Genomic DNA, 15706 nt, shown 5'->3' on the forward strand with positions numbered 1-15706 from the left:
GAACCTAATCTTTTTGATTGGCAAATCTGAAAAGTGCTACTATTTTTCTTGCTTATCTCAGCTTACTGTGCATTTCACATGTGGGTACTGCTGGATGTGCAGTAGCTTTTTGTGTAGCTGGGTGTAAAGAGGAGTTCCAGCACTCTGAAAACGTGACCTGGCTTTTGATAGAAAATTAAAACTGGTGCACAGAGAGACTGAGAATGGAGCAGTAATAAAAGTCATAGGACGAGATGTATGGACCAGAAATTGTGCACTGGAAAACTTAGTTGGGAAACTTCAGCTTTGGTAGGCAGCCCTTTGGGGGATCGTGGAGACGTGGACTGGGAAGGGGAGAATTGGGCTCTATTCTTATGATTTCTGCTCCTGCTGCTTGGATTGTGAGTCTGACGTTGTGCTGCTGGATGTTGTCATGCTCTCAAGAGGCATCTTTCCATTTGCAGAGGTCCTGAAAAGACAAATAGGTGGTGAAACACAGATACTGGCCTTTACCTACACATTCTGCAGGGCCTTTGCCTTTTGAGTGTGTACAGTGACCCTGATTGTAGATAGACATTGATTTTGGTGTCCAAGCAGCTGATATCAGTTGATTAGTTGATTTGGCCAGATAGTGGAGGGCTGATAAGGTGATAGGTTTGACTGTCAACCTTCCCCCCACCTCCACCAGCAAATTTGAAAGTACAAGTTCTTGCCAAAGGCAGACAGTATGTTCTGTTCTGCATTGTGGGGGTGTGTTTGCTTTAACGGGAGGAGAACAGGGAATCTAGCAACAATAATAGCTTTTACAGCCCTTCAGCTTTGGGAGAGGGGTGTTCTTTATTTTATTCTTCTTTAAAAAGGTAGCTTAGGAAGATAATTAACCAGATTCTTCTACTCTCACTTCTCTGTCCTGCACCCTCAGCTGAAAAATTCAAGGCATAAAAGTCTTACTAAAATACATCCATACTGTATACCCAAGATAACATACTGAAAACCTTTTTCTTTTGTTTTTTTCTTCCTTCTAAGGAAGCTTTACAGGTAAATAGTAGCGGCTGGATCTCAGGTCAGCAGACACAGATACATTTTGGTTAATGTCTTCTCATCAAATTGACATGTGAATACAAATATTTACATTGTAAGTTTTGCAAATTTGGTCAAAGTAAAATACATAACTGGCAGTTAAAGTGGTAGTTTTTGTTACCAGGGTCATAATGTAGCCTCAGGTGAATGTAACCTGCCTCATCCCTGGGCAAGTAACCTCCTTAAGGAGGAGGGAGTTTCTCACTTTGTGGATCTTCTCTCTCCTTCCAGGCTTCTGAGAAGACTGCTCGGCCCAAAAGCACTGGAGTCTTTCAAGATGAAGAGCTCCTTTTCAGTCACAAACTTCAGAAGGACAATGATCCAGACGTCGACCTCTTTGCCAGCCCCAAGAAGTCCACGGTGAGTTCAAAATCCTTCTCCAAACCTGCTATTTAAATACTGTCTTTGAAGTGTGGCCTTGTTTGAACACAGAAGTCCCCGATTTCCAGGGAGGGCCATGTGCTGTTATCCCTTCAGGCATCGGGCTGAAGGAGGTTTTTGACCTGTGACACATCTTTTCTTTATCTTTTGTCTCTTTAGTCGGCGAACCGTCTCCTGAAGCCGTCATCTGGAGGAGGGCTTTTTGGGGATGACGATGAGGATGATCTCTTCAGTACTCCTAAAACAAACATTCCGGTACCTGTTCCTCTGGGCAAATGGCTTACATTAAAAGATGTTGGAAAGAAGCATACGGAAGGGATTTTTTTTTTCCATATGTGTTTCACTAAGAAATGAAGTGACTTCTCAAATCTTTTTGAGAGAATAGAAATGGCTCTTGTAAACCTGAAGACATAGGGAACAAACAGGTGCATTATGTCTCCCAAAGATGGGATAAGAGGATGAATTCTTCTTCTTTTTGTGAGAGAACACACCTGAGCAGAAATCAGAGTAGTAGAGTTGTATTTGAATTGTTTAATTGATTTATTGTTTAACTTGCTAATATTACTTGCCTGTGGTTCAGCCATGACTGACGAGCCTTGCTCTGTGACTTATATCACTAATTTTTCTGCAGGCTCATTTGATTTAAGGTAATCAATGCGGTATTAAACTCCTTGTGATGGCTGAATTGTTTTTTAAAGGGTGAGCTGCTGCAGCAATGAACTAGACTGTTACAAGTAGTTTGAGGTCTAAGCCCTAAGATGCATTCTAAACTGCTACTCTAAATGTGTTTAGCTTAAATTGAGGCCAACTTTAGTCTATATTCACGTCTATAGCTGAAAGTTAGGCTGGAAAACTGGCAAGTAATTAGTTCTTGACAGCTATATACAGAGCCTGTTTGCTTGAAAACGTAAAAATAGCAGTGTTCCTTAGCTAGCTTTGTGCTTTTATTTTTCTCTGCTGTCCTGTGCATGAGGAAATAAGTATGCAATTGGAATTTTATTGAAACTCTCGTTATTTAGCATTAGCATAGACAGCAAAGGCTGAAGGAGGCTAAAGGAATGGAGGAGTGGGAGGCCCTTGTCGTTGCAGAGCCAAAAGGCAGTGGCTATTATGGAGTCAAAAGATGTGGCTAGTTTTCAAATAGAAGCAAGATTTTTAAAAGCTTTTGGTTGGTTGGTGTTGGTGGTTTTTTTGGATGTGCAGACCACACTTTTTACCCAATTCATGTTGACTTGTGATGCTCTTAATGTGCTCTTTCAGAAAATACCCGAGAAGAAAACACTGAAGGCCAGTACTGGCCCTTCCTTGGAGAGCAGTAACCTTCTAGAAAACACTTTAAGTGCCAAACAAGAGGAAGCTCTGAAGGAAGTAGGAAGCTCTGAGGCAAGTACCTAAATCCTGTGCCTTGAACAACGTGCAAAGAAAAAGATGTATCGTTTTGTTTTAAATAAGTCTCTTAAAAAGATCAAACCTAATGCCTGGATTCCTTGGCTGTGTAGTGGCAACGCGTGGCCAAACTTGTCTCTGTTTATCAGCAGGTGGGGTGTTACTGCTGAGTTTAAATGTTATTGATAATGTTTTATTCATTGCCTACACGCTTATACAAGGCAGTGAAGAACTATACCTCAAGTCTGTTTGGACTGAAAATGGGGGTTTTTTGGTTCTTTTTTGAAGTGTCTGTTGGAGTGAAAGGGATCTTTAAAGTAGAGGTAGGGTTTCTCAGAAAGGAGATCAGGGCGCACAGCACAAATCTGTGGCTGCTGAGAATCTTATCTTGGAGGCTTCATGATGAGCAAATGAGACTCCTACTCCTGTCCTTAATCTTGCAGAACACAGGGTCCCTGGGAGAGGCAGACAATTCTGGCTTGTGCCTCATTAGAGCTGCTTGTTGGATTTCCATCTGTAGGAGATTGGCTTTTCATCATGGGGGGTGAGTGGTGGTTTTCCTCCCCTGAGCTGAGAAACACAGAGCAGGTCTGGAGGGCTAGTCATTAGCCTGTCTTCCCTTCTGGTGAGAAGTATTCCTTGCAGCGTAGAACCACACTTGTCTTCCCTTTTTTGTAGCTACTGACAGGCTGCTATAGGGATGATCTCAGCCTGTCTGAGGTTCAGCTGAACATCACATACATTTAAGTGGAGAACAACCACCTCAGACGCTGGGATTCCTCTGTTGTGCTATCAAGACCCCCAAAGCAGTGTCCTAACCTTTGCAAACCCTCAGTTACTTCAACCTGGCAGAAAGAGCTGCCCAGTCACACCACCAGCAGTACAGCCTGGCTCACAAGAACCACAATAAGCTCAAAACCTGTGGAGAGCAAAACTTGGAAAGAACATCCTGGCTGATTTGGTTCATCCCTGAGTCCTAAAATTGACCCAAGTCTTCAGATGAAAGAGCTGCTCTAATCTTATTTTTGGCACTGATGGTCTGCTTTCTATAGGGAAGCACTCACTCCTCTGAAGTTTTTTTTCCTTGCAGGCTTGAGGGATACAATTTTGTAGCCCTCTTGGCTTCCATCTGTGCTTCATTGAAATCTGTGGACCTATTACAGCCAATTGCAAAGAGAAAAAAATTAATTGTATCGTGATCTGTCAACGTGGCTTCTTAGGGGAGGGAAGAAGAAAGGAGAGAGGGAGCTGTGACAGTTTGATTTGACTCGTGTTAGGTGTGACCTGGAGAAGGTGGAAGTTGCTGGGTTATGATGGCAAAGTAGGAGGAGGGTGGAATGAAATGTGATAATGAAGGTGGGGCTATGGCATGTGGGGAACTGAGGCTGAACATGGAGTGACTGTAGCTCTGGTGGTAGAACGTGTTGATAATGAGGTATCTTCAGAAGAAACTGAGTGAAGAAAAGCAGTGAGCTGCTTTCTGGAGATGTATTAAAGTGCAAAGTATGGTCTGGTTGAAACCAACGTGTCCACTTGTTTAATCCAGTGTAATTTTGTGCAGAAATCTACAGTTCCTGTTCCCATTAAAACCAAAGAGCCCTCATCTCGGATTGGAAAGCTACAAGTAATTAACTTTACTGGCATTTTGACTTTAAAAAAAAAATAATCATCATCTTCCTTGCCTCACTGATGGCTCTCCCTGAAACGAAATCTTTTTACTTCCTTACTTTACTCTTGCAATTATTTTTTTCAGATGACATATTTTCTATTACTTCTCCTGCATTGCATGTTTAATATTATTTCCCCCTCCCGTTTCAAACCTGACTCTGAGCAGCGCTATTTACTCCATTGGGGGGGAGAGGGTGGGCTCTTCTTTGACCTGCTTTTTTTCTTGGCACTATTTTAAGCACGATCAGAGACTCTGAAGGGTTTGGGGGTTTGGTTCTGTCCCTTTTTTGCTACGAAATGACTAATAACTGTCTGTATCGCTCTTAAGATCAGAACCATTGTTGTTCTCAGACAGGATACTGAGCTACAGAGGTGTTTGGTCTGACATAACGTGGCCATGCTGTTCCTGAAGCTTTTTCTACAGAATGATAGTGTTGAGTGCTCCACAGACATAGTGAGACAGAGGACGTGGGAGGCACAGAGGCGTGTAGGTGTGAGAAAGGCCAGGGACTTGTAGGAGCAGAACTTGAATCCCTCCATAGGCTTGTTCTTGCTGCTTCTCTGGAGCCACGCTTGCTCTTGAGGGCTATTAACATGATCTCTTTTTGTGTGTGTGTGTGTGTTTTTTGTTTGCTGTGCTTTGTAGGCAAACTTAGGTATTAACCCTGCAGCCTTACTACCTGGTGCGGTGCCCAAGGTCTCCAGTGTGAAGTCCCCTTTACCAGTTCTGGACACTCCATTGCACGAGCCCAAGGATGGACAGAACAGTGAAGTCATCTCTGCTGCAGGGAACAACGAAGAATTAGGTGTAAGCTTCGATCAGCCTATGCAAGCAGACACCTTGCACAGCGCCAATAAGGTAACCTTGCTATTTAGGAGGATAAAAAGGGGGGGATTAAAACCACGGTCTGTCCTCAGGCAGGAATTTGTGGTTTAGGATTCAAGTTCTGGTAACAGTGTGGTCTGTCTGAATCTAAATGGAGATGTGGAAATCTAATCTCCTCTCACTTCTGTGGACCACTGAAGAGAAAGTGAAGCCCATTATATTCTTAGCTCTGTAAGGAGCTTATGCATATGCCTAATTCTGTGCCTTTTTAAGGTATAAATGTACATTCCCCAAATAGAGTGGTTTTCCCTGTAGGTTAAAGTTTTATTTTAGTATAACATCTTGTTTGTCCTAGGAGACACCAGCCTGAAAACCATGAAAAAAGCGTCTCTGTAGGCTAACTATAAAAATCTTTATGGACAGTTGCTGTGGCAAGGTACTTGTACAAGTGATGTTCTTGAAACACATCACTGCTGTAGGTTGACCTTTACCTCCTTTGTGGATAGAAACGTCATGTTGTTCTCAACTGTCACTCCCAATTCTTTTTCAGATTTTAAAAAAAACCTGTTTTTAAAGAAAAAACCCACACAAAACCAAACCAGAAAGTGTTCCAGGTTTTGACATGGCAGATCTCTGCCCCCTGACTCACTTGCTTTTTATTCATACCTGTTATTTTATGGACTGCAAAAGGCATATTCTAATTAAAGATTTAGTGGTTCTTTTAAAAAAAAAAACAAACCGATTTAATGATGTAGTTAAGATTTTATCTAAGAGTTTATGAAATCATAAGTCCTTTGGGTTTTCTGAGAGCAGCAATTTGAATGAGATAATATAGCATTTTTATTCTTTCTTTCGTTATTGCTGCTGAGGCTGTTGATCACGAGATGAGCAGCAGAGATGACTTGGGAAGCTTGTCCATCAGACTCATGCATTAGGGCAGAGACACAACCCTCTATCGTGATACTTTTAAATAGACAGGGTTGCAAAAGAGTAGAGCTCCTGTAGCTGCATGTGGTCAACCTTGAATGCTCATTTTAGGACAGGGATGATGTGTGTTTGTTTACAGAAGTGTCTGAGAAGCATCTCAGTAATAATAGTTTTTGTTGCTCAGGTTACATGTTTTAATTTTGGCCTTTCATTGCTACTTGAACCTTTCAAGTTTGAGTTTAAACTGTAGATACATGCAGCCAAATGAACTTTTTTCCAAAGGCTGGAACAAAGCAACCTGCCCAGCTTTCCATGTGTCCTTTCAAAGAACAGTGCATGGAGCAGGGAGCAGGATTTTTTCAAGTGCCTCTCCTTTCCATGATAATTTTCCTGTTTTTTCAGCCACGCTCTGATTGATAAAGCCCTGCAGTCTGAAGGCAGATGTGCCTCTGCAGTGATTTTGACAAAAGCACATGGCTCCTTTAGCTGTGTTACAGTGTATCCTTCCACATTGTCCTTCTACTCCAACACAGCAATTAAAAAATGAAAAAGGGAAAAGGCAGTTGTACTCATCTGTTTCCTACCCCTGTGAATACTCCTGTCCGTGTGGGCTATGGTAGAGGTCATAATGGAACCTGGCAGGGGGAATTCTTTAAGAGAGGCATAGGAATGAACTGCAGCAGGCTATGCATAAAATGAAATTAAATGGAAAACATAATTAGTCATGACTTGGACAGACTAACTGTCCAGAAGCCCCTGGATTAGCAAGCTGTCAGGCTGACTAAGGTATTACCTAAAGCCGAGGGGCTAGCGTGGCTTGCTGACCTGGGCTGTGACTCTCTACTTGCCAGTGCTGTCACTTTTATGCCCCAATTCCTCTTGCTGTGCAGTGACCAGACGGCAGCAAATCAAAAGTCCTGGGTTATTTTTCTGAACCTTGCTGCAAATTAATCCAAGCTCTAACGTCCCACTCGTCCATCTTTCCCCTTTCTGAAAAATGGGGAAAATGGATGATGCAGAGCTGATGAAAAATGGTTCCTGCTGCTTCTCCCTATAACCTAAATCAGCGTCTGCTCAGCATTCCTTGCTCAAAATCCCCAAGGAAGCACTTGTTTAAATATACATGTAGCTGTTTAAGCTCCATCAGAGCTGTGAGCAGAACTTGTAGTTAATTCAGTGTCAGTGTGCGAGTATGAAATGGGTAGTGCATGTTAATTGCAGTGTTGTGAAGGCGGACAAAGTGCTACAAGGAAACCCAACAGGAACCCTAACCTGTTCTCTGTGAAGTGTGGGTTGGTTGTGGTTTTTTTTCCCTTCTATATAACCCCACTCTGCTTTTACTCCTTTCTTGTAGACCAGGATCAAGGTTACAGGAAAACGAAGACCTCCTAGCAGAATGGCCCGCCGTCTAGCTGCCCAGGGGTCTGAGGAGAGTGAGGAGGTGGACAGTGCTAAAGAACTGCCATTTTCTCTACCAAAACAGACGCCAGCAATAGCGAACATCAAGGAGCCTCTTGCTTCTGAAGCAGAGTCCAAGGAAAATGGCTTTCTCTCTGGCTTGTTGCTACCAGCTCACGGCAGTGTTTTGTCTGCTGGGACAAGCAAACTCCTTCCTCCAGAATCCACAAGCAAAGGGGATGATCTGTTTGAATCAGAAGACCTTTTTGCAAGTAGCTTGACTTCCAGACCAGCTGCACAATCAAAGGAGGGGATGCCTGACAAACCCATCAAGGGCAGGGAGAAAAAGCCTGATCTGTCTGTGCTGGGTGATCAGGACAGCAATGACCTCTTCCAGCCTGTGCAGCAAAAACCTTCAACAAAAAGCAGCCCTATACCTTTTTTGGAGGAAGAGGAAGACTCTCTCTTCACCTGTCAGAAAACTGGAAAAAAGGAGTTGAAATCCACTGCCCAGCAAGCTGCTGCCCCTGCTGCCCAAGATATCTTTGAGGTAAAGGCTGAGCCTGCCACCGTGACCTTTTTCATCCCCAGGGCCTTATGCAGACCCCTCTAATTAGATGCAGGTTAATGGAGGATGCTGAGTAGGGCAGGGTGTTCAGGGCAGGTTGTGAAGTAAACATTTTCAATCGTGCTACTGGGCAACAGAAACACTTTTTTTGGTGTTCACTCTCTTAGTAGCAACAGTGAATTAAAAGGTGGAACCTTAACACAGAGCAGGCAGGTCACTGAATGGGCTGTAAAAACATACCTATGATTATGACCTTTTTCAGAGTAATAAATTATTTGGTTCTTACCTGTTAGCTTTCTGTTCAATGCACAGCAGCTCAAATAACTTTTTAAAGAGAAATAAAAGTTGGCAGGGTGGGCAGTTGATACAAGCCTGTGATACCATCCCACTGTGCACAGTTCCACGTGAAGGCACTTCCACTGAGTCCTCCGTGGGGAGAAGGGACTTGAACTTCTGGGCTTTGAGAAGCCCAAGGCTTGTCAGTCCCATCAGCATCTCAGCTGCTGCCTACAGATAATTTGACTGTTCTCTTGAAGCAGGTTGTGTATTGATGATCTCTCTGTGCTTTGCTCCAAGGATGATATATTTGCTACCGAGGCGATTAAACCGATGAGCAAAGCAAAAGAGAAGGTGCCAGAGACTAACCTGTTTGATGATAACATTGATATTTTTGCGGATCTCACCGTAAAACCAAAAGAAAAGAAGACCAAGAAAAAGGTGGAACAAAAATCCATATTTGATGATGATATGGGTAAGTGTCTAATGTCTTGCTGCTAATCTCCTAACGCTGTCCTGACTTGCATTAATTGGAGATGTTTTAAAACCCTTTGCTTTCTTTTAAATTTTCAACTGCTCTGAAATCTTTGTTCATCTTTGTATTTTGACATTGGGTGAGAACTTCCTAGATTTGTAGGATGAGCACAGCATTTATATGGTTTAGAAGAGTGTGTAAAGCCCTTCTGAGAGAAGGAATAGTTTAATTCCTGTAGGGATTTTCTCACCTGTGGGAATTGGAAAATTTTTCCTGTCTGGAGCCAGAGGCTAATCTCATGTTGTTACAGCTCTAAGATTTGTTCTCTGTTTCAATTTCCACAGCTTTTTGTGTCATGCTTTCAGGTGAATCACTGATATGAAGAAATTAGCATCTTTTCCCACCCCTCCTTCACTCTTGTGCTGACTGCCTTAGAGACCATCAGATTTTGTTTACATCCATGTATACCCAGAACAATTGACAAATGCTACACCTGAGAGCAAAAGTTTCTCCTGTAAAATTTGTTGAAAAAGCAACATATAGTAATGTGAGATGATGTGAAGCTTTGCTCCCTTTTTGTTCTCCATCAGTGGAGGCATCGAAAGTCATTTCATCCCCAACTGTGTCCATCTGTTCTCAGACTCTTCATGTTTGTAGCTCTTCTTTGGGTTTGCATGTATTTCTTTCCCTCTAAGGCGAACAATTTCTCTTCTCCAGCTCTGATTCTTGTCAGTCTTCATTCTTTCTAACCTCTTCAAATTGAATCTGACTTATGCATGTTTTGCTTGGAGTGCTGTTAAGCATTCTGGTCTCATTTAATGACCTGGCTGAAGTCTGTAAATGTGTTAGAAAACTTGCCAGATAATGAACATCCTGAGATTTCAAAACCTTCTCAATCAATATAAAAAATAAGACTTAAACATTTGCAGGCAAGGTATTTGAAATGTGTATTGGATGATTAAAATATCTTTCATTTTAATCATTTACATTTTTTCAGGTAGCCTATAGCAAATGAAAGAATTTCTCTTCCAAATATTTCAGCACAAAAACCCGGACCTCATGTTGAAAAAAAAAAAAACAAGTCATAGAGTTCCACTTGAAATTCGTTATCTGGGAAAATTCCCCACAACAGAACCTGTGGTTTGCTCTTCTGCTTTTGAACATCAGCCTGTTGTTTGGTATCGCATCTGATCCTGATACCTGTAGCATCTACAGCTCCCCTGGTCTCATAAGACTTCATCTCCTCCTAGAGTGTAGACTGGTTTAAGGTGCAGCTACAGAACACCAGCAGGAGGGAAGGGAAGGTGCCTGAGTGTGGAGACACGAGTGGTAGAACTGGCACTTGCCTCAGGATAAGAGTTAGCTCAAGAGCTTGTGGTAGCACTTTATCAGGGCTCTATGTCGTTGCCTTAGAAGATCCCTTCTGCTACAAATAAAACAGTAAGTGGGGGCAGTTTTGGGGGGTGGAGGCTGCAAGCTGCTTTCCTCCTTTGTCCTACCACGCTTCTAGTCACTACTTACTGCACTTGTGTTAGGCTTGTGGTGGCAGCATTAGAAAAATGCTTTCTCAGGTCTTTATCCTCCCTCCCAGCCTCCTCAGTGACCTCACGGCTGGTGACGCAAACGTCTTGACGTCACCTCTGTCTGGGAGAGTCTGCAAAACAGTGACTGAGCTTTCTTGTGCATTGACAAATACTGTTTTTCCACGGCCAAAGCTCTCCTATTCCTTAAGCCTTGTCATAACATGGGAGTGATAGCTCTGCTGCGGATGGCACTGGCTGTACTTCCCCTCTGCTGGGAAGCTAATCCATGTGATGGCTTTGGAGTGATGCCAGCGGGGGATTACTCTGTTTTACTGCCTTTCTAAACTGCTCTTGTGCTGAAATGCTCTCCTGGATTATTCCCGTGTAATCCCTGTGATCAGCACGGTAGCAGACACGTGTAGCGAGAAGAGAAAGGCCAGCACATTGTGATGGGCTGCTCCATGCTTGGCCTCTGCCTAAGCTTAGGATACATGCTGGAGGCTGAAATACTAGTTTTTATACTCAGGACCAGTAAATGGCTATTAATCTCTGTATAAGACCTGTGTTTTCTTAATAGGGACTGAAAGCCAGTTGTGTGCTGCTTATACTGGCCTTGTGAATCACTCGTGAGCCACATAGCTCAGTCCTGTAAATGTTATTTTTTTATCCCCTCATAGTCCAACTGCATAATCTGAGTATCCTAAATTTCAAAACCTTAGTGTATAAGAAGAGATCTCTGTTGTATGGTCCCAGGAAACCTCAGGGCAACGCTTCAGCACGTGGATGGTGGAAGCTCCCTCTCTTTCCCTGAGCGCAGTCCAAACAGCCACAGCACCAACCACAGGTCTGGGAGCTCTGCTGCTGGCACAGGGTATCCGGGTTTGTTTCTACCAGTTGTTACCCTTCAGGAGAGAACTCTGACTTAAAATCATACAATTGTCCAGGTTGGAAGGGACCTTTAAGATCATCTTGTCCAACCATCAACTCAACACTTACAAAAACCATCACTAAACCACGTCACTAAGCACTGTGTCAACCCGTCTTTTAAATAGCAACATGATATTTTTCCACTTTGTGGTCCTAGTTATTCATAACAGAAATACTTGTGTTGAGGAAGGTGGTGGGAGATCTTGATTCAGGGCTGTAGACAGACTTTTTGAATATATTTTTTGAATATTTTGAATATTCAACCACCATTCAGGATGTTTCTTTACTGTGCTGCAGATTAAAGACTCTCGTATGGCTAGTGGATGTCGCAACAGTAGTCACTAGCAAGTACCATCTTTTCCTCTTCTGATTTTCTTTGGCAACTGTCTCACAGCTCTTGGATCTCTCTGGTTCCTCAGACGCTGATGTTCTAGATAAGAGGGATGTTATCTGGCACTTGCACGATGGAATTTATTGTGGAGGCTTAATTTATTAGTACTTCTCAATTGCTTATGAGAGCTTGAACGTGTTATGAAATACAAGTATTATTCTGCTCTACCAAGAAGAAAAAATACTCTTAATTTGACTTACAGCGAACAGCTCCCACGTATGTCCTTACAAACCCATCTAGAATCACAAGCAGCAGGAAAGCATTTGTTTATCACAGAATGTCCTTGGCAGTCACTGCTGTGTGCTGGAGACTCTTATGTACAATGTTACTTCTGTTTGGCAGCCGTTTCACATTAAAATCTATCTTTTTTTCTTTTTTTCTTTTTTTTTTTTTTTTTTCCCCCTTTAGATGATATCTTCTCTAGCAGCCAAGTCAAGATACCCACTCCCAAAAGCAGATCTTCCCAAGTGGCCTCGGAAGTAAAATCTGAAAGCAAGACACAGAGCACCTTTGATGACCCACTGAATGCCTTTGGAGGCCAGTAGCCATGGCTGGTGTGGTGCAGAGAGGACACCCTCCCTACCCCCTGCCCAGTACTAACACTCTGGATTCTCTGATCCGGTAGAGCTGCAATGAGATGGCCGTGGATATTTAAATGATATTACCCATTTGAAATGGTTAGTATTCTCTTGTTGGGTCTCATTGTGCTAAATGATATATTTTTACAAAAAGACAGTACCCTCCTGCTATATTGTTTCCATGGTGCCCAAATGAATCTAGCCTGTGCAATACCTGCAATGAAGTAATCTATTATACGAAGTATAGTTTGTTTTATTGAACAGATCTATAGAGAAAATAACTGATAAACTAGTAAATGGAGTCTGTTAAACCAGATTTGTCTGTATGTCTGTCTTTCCTCTTTATCACTTGCTAAGGGCTCCTGCGTCATGACTTGAAAACAGCCAAAACCAATGGGTCAGCAGCCAAGCTACTGAGCTGATATTAGGGTAAGGCTGGGTTCTGTTACCAGGTGCAGCTTCTGATCTTATGAAATCAAGCAGTTAAAAAATCCTACTGCAGGACTTGATACCAGATGAGTTGAGGTACTTCGTATTGGCAGCTCAGGTGGGCTACAAAAATAATGATAGTTAAAACTTCTCTGCCAGAAAGAGCGTGTTATAGATGAGCAGCTGGTGCTCCAGGAAAGCAACAGAAACCAAACATTGTCTTAGAATCATAGAACTGCCCAGGTTGGAAGGGAACTTTCAGATCATTGAGTCCAACCATCAACCTAACTCTGATAAAAACCATGTCCCTCAGCACCACATCTGCCCAGCTTTTAAATACCTCTAGGGATGGTGACTCCACCACTTCCCTGGGCAGAGCCTGTTCCAAGGCTTAATAAACTTGTCAGTGTAGGAATTTTTCCTGATATCCAATCTGAACCTCCCCTGAGGCAACTTGAGGCCATTTCCTCTTGTCCCATCACCTGTTCCTTGGGAGATCAACCCTTCTGGAACTGATGCCATTAACTTTAAAACTAGATGCTCTGGGTTTTTTTTTATGATAGCGATAGGCTTTATCTTCAGCTCTTAAGCCTACTGTGGTCTCTGTGAATTTAAAGCGTGCGCTTTGAGGACTTCTTTGAAAGCAATTCCCACGTTCACTGAAGCCCTTGTTCTGAGACATCTGCTTCAGTCTCTTCTTCCTCAAGTTGGATTTACTTTTACCAGGCGCTGTGAATTCTGTAGCCCAAGCATCATGTAGCGCTAATGGGTAGAAAGCAGAAGGAAAGGTTGGAAGGGAGAAAGGAGGAACATTGCCTCTCCATTTGCGCCATAGGTGGGCCTGGCAATGATTCATTTTAAGCGTGTGTGTAGGGGGGTAAGTTGGGAGTAGCAGCTTGGAAAGGAATGTGGGAGCTATTTGCAAATGGGTGTCTACAGCGAGAGCGCTTGCACTTTATTTATAGGCGTTACATCTGCTGCATATGCCTCATACACAATTTGGACTGTCTCTTTACTCCTTTTTTTTTCTGGGCTGAGAAGGGCTTCAAAGACTTTTCAAAGGGCAAAAGAGGAAAAAGATGGTGAATTCTTCTATTTCTTTTCCGCATCTTCCTTTTTTTCTTGGCCCTTCACATGAGTAACTCCTAATGGTGTGGCTAAGAGTGCTGTTCGCAAGCTGCGAACCCTGGGGAACAAAAGCTCTCGGAGTAGGGGAAAAAAACCCTCCTGCCTTCAAGTGTTTCTTAAACTTTAGTGAGCTCTCACCTTAGAGAGCAGCTCTTGATAGAAACTTGTGCCATGATACAAATCCAAACCTTTCCTTCCCTCCAGTCTTTCTCAGCTGGCACGGAAAGAGTCTCTTCCCCTTATTAAAATGCGTGGTCCTCAATTAACTCTCCCTCATGGACTTCGAGTCCTGGGCACTTCACTTTGGTCTGAATGGTGGCTTTTTTTTTTTAACTGAGTTTTGGCTTGGTCTATTTTTATTTGGGTTTTTTTGGGGGTGGCTTTTTGCAAATTTGATGACCGATGGCGTTTTCTGGGAAGGAGCTGGAGCCTCGGTGTTAAAAGCAGCCCAGGCTCGTGCAGGCCCCCTTACCTGCACTGGGCCTGTATTAATTTTATTAATTTTATTTATTTATTTACCACAGTATTTCTTTATTTCTCCTGAGTGTTGTAACCTGGCCTGAAACCTAACGGTGCCTGGATAGCTCTTGCATAATTTAAAACCTAAATGGAAAGTAAATTTGTGTATTTATTTATTTATTTATTTACCACAGTATTTATTTATTTCTCCTGAGTGTTGTAACCTGGCCTGAAACCTAACGGTGCCTGGATAGCTCTTGCATAATTTAAAACCTAAATGGAAAGTAAAGCGGTTAATGTAATTAGCACCTCCTAATAAGCTAAGCTTGTTTCCTCTAGTCTTTTGCCGGCAGACTGTGGTGAGCTGAGGGAAACACCTCTCTGGGCCGGGGCCGCCCCAGGCCCCTGTCCCGCCTGAGGCCTCAGGGGACAAGGCCTGCTTCCCTTGGTGCTCCCACTGGGCCCAGCGCCGCGCTTATCAATCCCCGAGTTCGAGGTAGAAAACCTGGTTTTGCACGTTTTCCCAGAGGAAAGGCCAACACTAGGGCTGGGGCGAGCCGCTAGCGGCAGCCGCCTCCTCAGCCTTACCCCAGGCCGCCATCGCTCCCCTCCCCTTAGACTACAAATCCCAGGAGCCACCGCGGCCTTCCGGGTGGCTGTCACGTGGCCGCCGCGGTTACCGGAGGGGCGGGGGGAGGGTTGGTGCGCACTGCTGCATCCGGGTCCTTCCCCGCGCACGCGCGGCCAACCCCGCGTCTTAACGACCACAACAAGCCGGCGCGGCGCGCGGCGGAGGCCCGCCCCCCTTACACCCCTCGAGGGAAGCTGATTGGGCGGGCGGCGCGGGAGCGGGCGCCGCATTGGTCCGTTATGGGGGGCGCCGGGCGGGGATGTCATAAAGGGCTTCAGGTGGGCGCGGGGGCTGCCGGGGAGCGAGCGGCGGCGCGGGCGGCTCCCGGGTCCTACCCCTCTCCCCTCAGCGGCTCCCGCTCCGTGAAGTCCCGCCGGGGCTGGCGGGCTCCTGTGAGGTGAGGCGGGCGGGGCTGCGCGGGGGAAACGGAGCTTCGTCTTTCCCCCCCCGCCGCTTCCCCCAACTCCTCGAGCGGGCCGGCGGCAGGTGAGGTGAGACCCCGCCCTCCCGTCTCCCCTCACGGACCTGCCTCCAGGCCCTGCTCCCTGTGAGGGGAAGCGCCGCCCGGGGCGGGGAGGGATGGGCAGCGCTCCAGCTCCTTCCCTCAGGGCTGTCCCCGGAGGGAAGGTGGGGAGGGTCCGTCCCACCCTGAGGGAGGGTGGGCTGGGGGGCACGG

At 44.5% G+C, this 15706-nt stretch overlaps 2 protein-coding genes across 2 annotated transcripts in view; both read left to right on the plus strand.

The window, feature by feature from the left end:
* Positions 1–12699, plus strand: part of LOC106897459 (WASH complex subunit FAM21A-like) — a 34161-nt gene extending 21462 nt beyond the window's left edge. The window contains exons 25-32 of the mRNA XM_014958083.1: positions 1291–1419; positions 1600–1695; positions 2701–2823; positions 4388–4450; positions 5141–5353; positions 7602–8195; positions 8790–8964; positions 12214–12699. Coding sequence (XP_014813569.1) covers positions 1291–1419; positions 1600–1695; positions 2701–2823; positions 4388–4450; positions 5141–5353; positions 7602–8195; positions 8790–8964; positions 12214–12350 — 1530 coding nt within the window. The 3' untranslated portion in view covers positions 12351–12699. The remainder of the gene's footprint in view (positions 1–1290; positions 1420–1599; positions 1696–2700; positions 2824–4387; positions 4451–5140; positions 5354–7601; positions 8196–8789; positions 8965–12213) is intronic.
* Positions 12700–15314: 2615 nt separating this feature from the next.
* The window catches only part of LOC106897445 (AN1-type zinc finger protein 4-like), a 9563-nt gene continuing 9171 nt past the window's right edge, over positions 15315–15706 (plus strand). Inside the window, exon 1 of the mRNA XM_014958061.1 lies at positions 15315–15427. The gene's annotated coding sequence lies outside the window, so the exon portion shown is untranslated. The remainder of the gene's footprint in view (positions 15428–15706) is intronic.

The sequence above is a fragment of the Calidris pugnax genome, unplaced genomic scaffold (genome assembly GCF_001431845.1).
Source record: "Calidris pugnax isolate Ruff unplaced genomic scaffold, ASM143184v1 scaffold352, whole genome shotgun sequence".
In the NCBI taxonomy this organism is placed as follows: domain Eukaryota; kingdom Metazoa; phylum Chordata; class Aves; order Charadriiformes; family Scolopacidae; genus Calidris; species Calidris pugnax.